Genomic DNA, 8202 nt, shown 5'->3' with positions numbered 1-8202 from the left:
GATACGGAGTATGTATCACCCGGAGCTGGCTTCAACCATCAATGAACCGGAACATCCTGCAATCTAGGAAATTGAAGCGCCACCTGGTAACAATTTCTATTAATGCGCGTAAGTGACACGATCTGCTTAATACATTTCTCATGTGAAAGATCATTTTGAGAATCATAAGGGCCGATGTTTACCCTGTTTCCGACGCCAGCTCCCTAAATCCAGAGTGGCGGTAATTTATTATAATTTCCTATACTTTTATCAAGACAATTCAATTCTTTGTGTTGGAGGATAATGATGTTATAAAGTTTGCGGTACACCACGTATATTAGTATTATTATTGGTTATCCGCACTTGGCGGATAACCCCTTGTTATTGTCAGGATCTTTTTTTGGTTATCCGCACTTGGCGGATAACCTCTTGTTATTGTCAGGATCTTTTTTTTTTTTCTTTTTTTTTTTTTTCTATCTTATTCTTCTTTCTTTCCCGGAATTTTGTTCGCAGCGTATCTCTAATTCTGGCCAATATAAGATTGTGTAACTTTGTCATAAGATTGACCTCTAGATGTAGATGTGCAGGACGTTTCGTTTTTTAACTTTAGAGTCGCGCAGCGTAAGTTACGCGCGATTTTATGAATTTCAATGATTGATCATAGATTAAAAACCAAAAGTCATTTTGTATTGAAACTTTGTGAAAATTTAAGTCATATCAAGCGCAAACTTTCTATGGATTAAAAATGGCATGTTTTACAAAAAGTTACGCGTGCACGCGCGTTTAAAATTTCAAAATGCGAAAAATTAATTTCTAATCAACTTTCTACGCGTTTCATGTCATTTTGAGCATTTGAAAAATTCCCACTCGTGCGCAATTTTTTTACGCGCGCGTGCGCACGTAGCGCAAAAACATCATTTTTTTGCTTGATTTTTGTTTTTCCTGTCTTTTTTAGCAAATTTACCAACTTTCAAACAATTTCAACTTAAAATCACGTCATACGAGCACGTAGAATTAAACAATTTACGCGCATTTTTGATGAACAAGTTCAAAAATTTGTCAAAATTATGCCTTTTTTTAAACAGTCATAGATTCTAAACTACGTGGTGAACTTTTCTAAAATTACATATTCTGAATGTAGATGAGTTGCAGATATCAAATCATGCATCCATATGGCTAACCGGACATTGTGACGTCATCGTATGGCCACTGGAATATAAAATATAGGATTTTTGTCTCTTTCGCATAGCTCATCACATTTAATAGAGCGCATCTCCACTTATCCGTATTCCATTTCCCCCCATTTTGTTATGTTGTCTAGGTCAATCAATTATCTTTCGCACGATTCACCATTTGAAAAATTGTGATGACGTCATCATGTTCAAAAGCGTCAATAACTTTGGTCACTTATTTTCACCTATTCTGCACTGTATGTATTAGGTATACAATATATAGTGTTATACCGTATATACTTAGACGTGACGAAAAATAGAGAGCACACTGAAATTGTTTCAATGCCTTAATCGTTTGTCTGCGCGCAATATTCTAACGTATGACGTGCACGTGGCCTTTGCGCTGCGGATAACCTAACTCGTCCGTAGTGACGAGTTCAAGTCTAGTTTTCTTTTTTTTTTCTATATTCTTCTTTCTTTCCACGGATTTTGTTCGCAGCGTATCTCTAATTCTGGCTAACAAATGATTGTATAACTTTGTCAAAAGATTGCCCTGTAGCTGTAGATGTGCAAGAAACTTATTGTTATTCTGCATTTTATACTTTATTTTTATACGATATTTTTATACGATATTTTTATGTGATAAGTGAGCAAATGCAATTTCCAGTTTATTTGGACAATAAAAGTTATCTGTATCTGTATCTGTATCTGTAAACTTTTTTTTTCAAATTTCGAGTCGCGCAGCGTAAGTTACGCACGATTTTGTGAATTTTTTGAAATTACAGATTCTGGAAGTAGATGAGTTGTAGATATTGAATCATGCACCAATGTGGCTAACCGGACATTGTGACTTCATCGTATGGCCACTCGAATATGAAATATAGGATTTGTTTCTCTTTCGTCATAGCTCATCACATTTAATAGAGCGCATCTCCATTTATCCGTATTCCATTTCCTCCCATTTTGTTATATTATCTAAGCCAATCAATTATCTTTCGCATAATCTACCATTTTTTAAATTGTGATGACGTCATCATGTCCAAAAGCGTCAATAACTTGGGTCCCTTATTTTCACCTATTCTGCACTGTATGTACTGTAGTACGTATACAGAATACAGTGTATACCGTATATACTTTGACGTGACACAAAATAGAGAGCGCACTAACATTTTTTCAATGGCATAATCGTTTTTCTGCGCGCAATATTCTAACGTATGACGTGCACGTGGCGTTTGCGCTGCGGATAACCTAACTCGTCCGTAGTGACGAGTTCAAATCTAGTTATTATTATATTATTGTTTAGTTTCTCCTATGGATAATGTTTATAACTAAACTTAGAAAAGAATGCTATAGGATATACCACCCGCCTCTTATTAAAATACCCCAAACAAATGCACTTTTAAGGTATGTATTTTTATTTAGGTACTGTATTATTAAGTCGAGCATCAAAGGCCGTTTATTGTTCTTTAGACAATTTGTTGAAATTGAATCATACCAGGTTCATGCACCGCGTCATACAAGGTCGCATCGACATTCTTCTTTCCCTTTCACAATGCTCTAAAGAAATTCGATCATCGACATACGGACTTCCTTAAACTGCGATTATTTCCGCAATTTGCGGTTACCTTCCTAGTGGATAAATACATAATTCTGTGAATCAAAATGCTCTCATCATAAACTGGAAAATCTGTCTCTTCAGTACGATTTAACCTGCTCTAAAAACTAGAATATTGTTATAATACCGTAGTCCGTAGCTGAGGTCTACATCAAATAGAGGTTAATCGAAGCGGCCATGGATTTACATTTTGAGCAATCAGACTACTTTCTTAACGACACTGATAATACATCTGTCTATGTTCTCTCTGTTGAAGATTGGATAGCCTTTGTTGGGTTGTGGCTGGCATCTGCTTTCACAATCACGGGCAACACTCTTGTCATTTTGTCTTTTATAAGAGATCGAAAACTGAGAGAAAAGCCTTCAAATTACTTTTTGCTGGGGCTGGCAGTAATGGATTTTATAACTGGAATGGTGAGCTTGCCTTTGGACAACATGTGGAGATTGAGAGATGAGTGGCCATATGGACCCGTTGTATGTATTTTTTGGACTTTTCTCGATTACACTGTCACCGTAGAATCAACTTACATCATTTCTTTAATATCCATCGATCGATATTTTCTAATAAGTAAAGGTCTTCACTACAGGGATTTTCAAACGCGTCGTAGAGTTTTATTTCAACTTTTTGGAACACTTCTCTTTTCCGCCGTCTTTCACTTTGTTGCCATCGTCGTCTTCGAAGGATCTGAACACGTTGACTTTGACAAAGAATGTGAATTGAATGGGTTAGGAGCTCTCACATACGTCGTACTGGCTGTGATATTAGAATTCATTATTCCGATGCTGATAGTATGTGGCTTTAATTTAGTGCTATATATACGCATTCGAAGTAGACTTTCTGGTTCTATTGAAACACCCCAAAATGCTTCTTGTGAAAACAAACGTTTAAACACATTGGCGAAACGGATTCCAGAGAACCTCAATATAGGCCTAAGCACTTCCGAAGAATCATCGACGTTGGAGACATTTGATCTCGAGGCATCTGCTAAACCCTCAGATATTGATATTCGATCAGATAAACAATTAAATGTGCAACCGGTCAAGAAATCTGAATCGCCATGTTGTCAGGTTAGGCCTAAACGATCCAATAAACAAAAATCGAGCAAGAAGGCGGCAACAACGCTCACCATTTTGATTGTGGTTTTTATCATCTGCTGGCTGCCTTACAACATCGTAGCTATTATTCGGAATGTGTCGCCTGAACTGGTTAGTATACGCCTCTGGGATTTGGTCAACTATCTTCTTTGGTTAAATTCAGCAGTTAACCCAGTTCTATACGCAACGACAAATGTACAATTTCGTAAGAATTTTGGAGAATTGTTGGAGAAATTATTCCAGCCTTTGACATGGTGCGCATGATCAATTATCGATTGTATAGAAACACTTTCAATCTTTAATCTATACTATCAAACTTTGTGACAAAAAACAATGTGTCTTTCCAGTGTTTGTAAGGTCTTTCTCGCTTCCTCTCACCTGGTAAAGTGTCCTAATGATCGTTTTTGGCCGTATCATCTCATCTTCTAATTAATTACTAATTAATTTTTTCCAATATGCACGTCTGTGCATTTTAAAGAACTAAGTGCATCTTTTGAAGAGGTTTGTTGCCACGGTGTAGGCCTACTGGTCCATATCTGTCTATCGTTAAACTATGGTTGCCGTGGATTGTGACGAACCTTATCGAAATTTTATATGATGAATATTATTTTAAAAACTATTATCATTAGAGATTACGCTAAATATTATGTATTATTAATAAAGTAATGAAGAAGTAGGGTTTTAATTTGGGGAGTTGATAAATTTACGTAGAAATACCGAAATAACCGCATAATAATTGTAATTGTATTAAACTACTGTATAGTAGCTTTGCGTCAGGGAGTGGAGTAACCCGAGAATTACTTGCGAATTTTTTCGAAAGTATTCTCAAATTTACTTAGTATGAAGTACACATCTGACCAATTACACATACTAATTGAATTTTAAAAGGCAATATTTTTAGGAGAAATAAAAAATTAAACGCTCGATATTCGAAAATCTGGATTTTTTCAAAAAATGGACAAATATTATTATTTAAAATATGCATTTATGTAACATGCGTAGACCACATTATGTGATTTTGCGCATGTCACTATGGTAAAGATGTAAAAAGGTCGACATTTGGTCATTTTTCGTTAATTTCCCTATACTACTGTATAGTAGGATTTTTTTCGACTATTTAAAATATGCATTGAGGTACGGCAACATCCGCAGAACCCATTATGTGATTCTGCGCATGTCACTATGTCATTTTTCGTTAATATCCTGTATTATAGTACAGGGATATTTTCGAAAAATTGCCAAATATTGACTATTTAAAATTATGCATTGATGTTACATGCGCAGACCAGATTATAGGATTTTGCGCATGTAATATGTTAAAGATGTAGGCCTATTGTCCCCCAAAAACATGAAAAATGAAGATTAATAAAATCAGGCCATTTTGCAATTTTAATTAAGATAATCACTTCCGTAGAAAAAAACCCGAAAAAATAATTATAATCACTTTATAAAATAATATTATCAATGGTTAAATTCAACTAAAAATCCATTGGCTGGCAGGAGCCAATTTGACAATTTTTTGCTTTAAATTACACATTTTTCAGAAAAATAAATTTAGTTTGCATCCAATTTTTGGTCAAAGTGAATAACTATTATGTCACAATAAAATGGCATATTCAACACACAAAACATTTTCAGGGAGGACAATACATTTTTAACTAATAAATGGGTAAAAATTTGGTAATTTTTTATTAATTTCCCTGTACATGAATTTTTTTCGAAAAAATGACCAAATATTGACTATTTAAAATATGTATTGAACGGACCCCATTATGTTATTCTGCACGTCACTATGTCAAAAAATATAAGGGTCCACATTTGGTAATTTTTGAGTAATTTCTCTGTACTATAGTACAGGGATATTTTCCAAATATGACCAAATATCGACTATTTATAAATAGGCATTAAGGTAACATGCGCAAATGTGACTCTGCGCATGTATTTATGACAACAAATAAAGGGGTGACATTTTGCCATTTTGCGTTAAATTCCCTTTACTATAGAACAGGGATATTTCGAAAAAAATTAAAATTTAACAATTTTAACTTTAAACGAAAAACGGCCAATTATTTTTTTTTAATATGCATTGAGGTAACGCATTATGTGGTTCTGTGCATGTTACTATGTAAACAAATAAAAGGGTCGAAATGTGGTAAATTAAAAAAAATGGCCAAATATTGATTTTTTTATTTAATGAGGTAACAAAGCGCCCATCGCATGATGTGATTCTGTGCATATCATTTATGTCAAAACAAAAACGCTACGCACTATGTTATAATACACCTCTAAGCAGTGAATATGTGTCAGTGAGGTAATCACTGATATCTACGGTGGCTAATTTCCGCCAAAGAAAAAAATTATTTTATAATAATACGGCGTTATAACGCCGTAATTAGGGCGTTATAACGCCGTATTTAGGGCGTTATAACACCGTATTATACAATCCGTTCACACGTACATGCGCATGCGTAGTACATCAACAAACCAGAGCCATAAAGAGTTGCAACTTTGAATGGATTGAATCAATTTGTTTTTGTTAACATAATATTATTTTGATGATTTTAAACAAAAAAATAGCTTTAATCCATTTAATTTAACGGCTCCATATGCACGCTCTACGCGTGCGCGTTTATTTTGTACAGCGATTCTCTAATAGTAATGCATTGTTTTTACATTTTGTTGTTTAAAATTATCTTCGAAGTAAATTGATTGTTTTGATATTAAATTAGATATTTAAAACCTTGTGAATGTTACACATTTTTTAAGCAAATGACTCAACTCCATACACTACATAAGCATAGTTGGACACAAAGATGGCCAGTAATGTACCACGTGACTTTCCAAAATCTGTGAATGCGCCGAGAGGTTTGTTGATGTACTACGCCTGCATGTGTGAACAGATTGTATATTTAGGTTGTAAATACGGCGTTATAACGCCGTATTATTATAAAATAATTGTTTTCTTTGGCGGAAATCAGCCACCGTAGATATCTGTATAACGTTAGTGATTTATTTTTACGTTAGTTGTTAATGCTACATTCTGTATAATTATGTTAGTGTGGTTGATTTTTACGTTATTTGTTAATGCTACATTCTGTATAATTATGTTAGTGTGGTTGATTTTTACGTTAGTTGTTAATGCTACATTCTGTATATTATGTTAGTGGTTGATTTTTACGTTATTTGTTAATGCTACATTCTGTCTATGTTAGTGGTTGATTTTTACGTTATTTGTAAATGCTACATTTAATAATAATAATATAATACATGTAATAACTGTAGCGATATTAATTTTTTTTAACTTCTAGGACAAACTATGAAAAACGATTTCCTCAATTGGCGCAGTTAGCTATGTTTTCAAAATAGGAATAGGAATGTATGAACTGTCAAACAGGGGATAGAGAGATTGATTTTCTAATCATCTAATGTAATCAATTGTTTTATAGTGTAGGGTTTCTTTAACCTAAAGTCAAATTAGAAGGTTCTGTTCTGTAGAAAACGAATTGGAATAAAATGAAATAAGTAGAAATGTCATAAGTCATAAACATATCATGGATATAATTATTCTCTAGGTTCTAAAAACGTTTATTGTCCTATTTTCTCAGGAGTGGAAAAATTGTAAAAACAAATAAATTAAAGTTCTTCTATGAAGTAGTAACAACCAAACCAATATTCCATTATTACTGGACTTGTAGTAGTAAACGTATGTCATTAAACAGCATAACATAAGCTCTTACGGTAAAACATTTTTGAAAAAGAAAAAAAGAGAACAAAATCGGGCAAATTTTATCGATAATAAGGGGCTGCTCCAGTCCCACTATCTTACAAATTCCCTCTAGTCCAACTGCTATGCCCCTAGGACAACTACCCCTCTAGAACAACAACACTCTCTGAACAACCACATCTTCACCTTAAGATTATAATTACGATCTTGTAAAACTTACTGAACTACAAAACATAGGGAGAGAGATTGATGAAAGACTTTTTGAATAAAATAAGCCACCCTTTTATTTTTCAAGAATACGTTTTAATAATTTGATCAATTCTCGTTTAATGTAAAATAACTGTTGACGCATATTAAAAAAATCAAAAGCTTTCATATAAGCAATCACTCTCCCTATGTGTTAAAGTTCAGTAAGTTTTACAAGATCGTAATTATAACCCAAGGTGTAGGTAATGATATAGGTGTGGTTGTTCAGAGGGTGGTGTTTCCTAGGGGAATAGCAGTTGGACTAGAGGGTAGTTGTCCTAAGGGGGTAGTTGTCCTAGAGGGTAGTTGTCCTAGAGGGCAATTGTCCGGGTGGTAGTTGTCCTAGGGGGGTCATTGTCCGGGTGGTAATT

The 8202-nt window shown here is 34.2% G+C and overlaps 1 protein-coding gene across 1 annotated transcript; it reads left to right on the top strand.

Moving 5' to 3' along the window:
- Nucleotides 1-2523: 2523 nt before the first annotated feature.
- Nucleotides 2524-5018, top strand: LOC140049179 (histamine H4 receptor-like). The gene has a single exon (XM_072094003.1). It carries the CDS (start codon nt 2944-2946, stop codon nt 4123-4125), a length of 1182 nt encoding a protein of 393 aa, XP_071950104.1. The 5' UTR covers nt 2524-2943; the 3' UTR covers nt 4126-5018.
- Nucleotides 5019-8202: the final 3184 nt, after the last annotated feature.

The sequence above is a fragment of the Antedon mediterranea genome, chromosome 1, assembly GCF_964355755.1.
Source record: "Antedon mediterranea chromosome 1, ecAntMedi1.1, whole genome shotgun sequence".
Lineage (NCBI taxonomy): Eukaryota > Metazoa > Echinodermata > Crinoidea > Comatulida > Antedonidae > Antedon > Antedon mediterranea.
The sequence above is the reverse complement of the archived record's forward strand: the minus strand, read 5'-3'. Positions and strand labels throughout refer to the sequence as shown.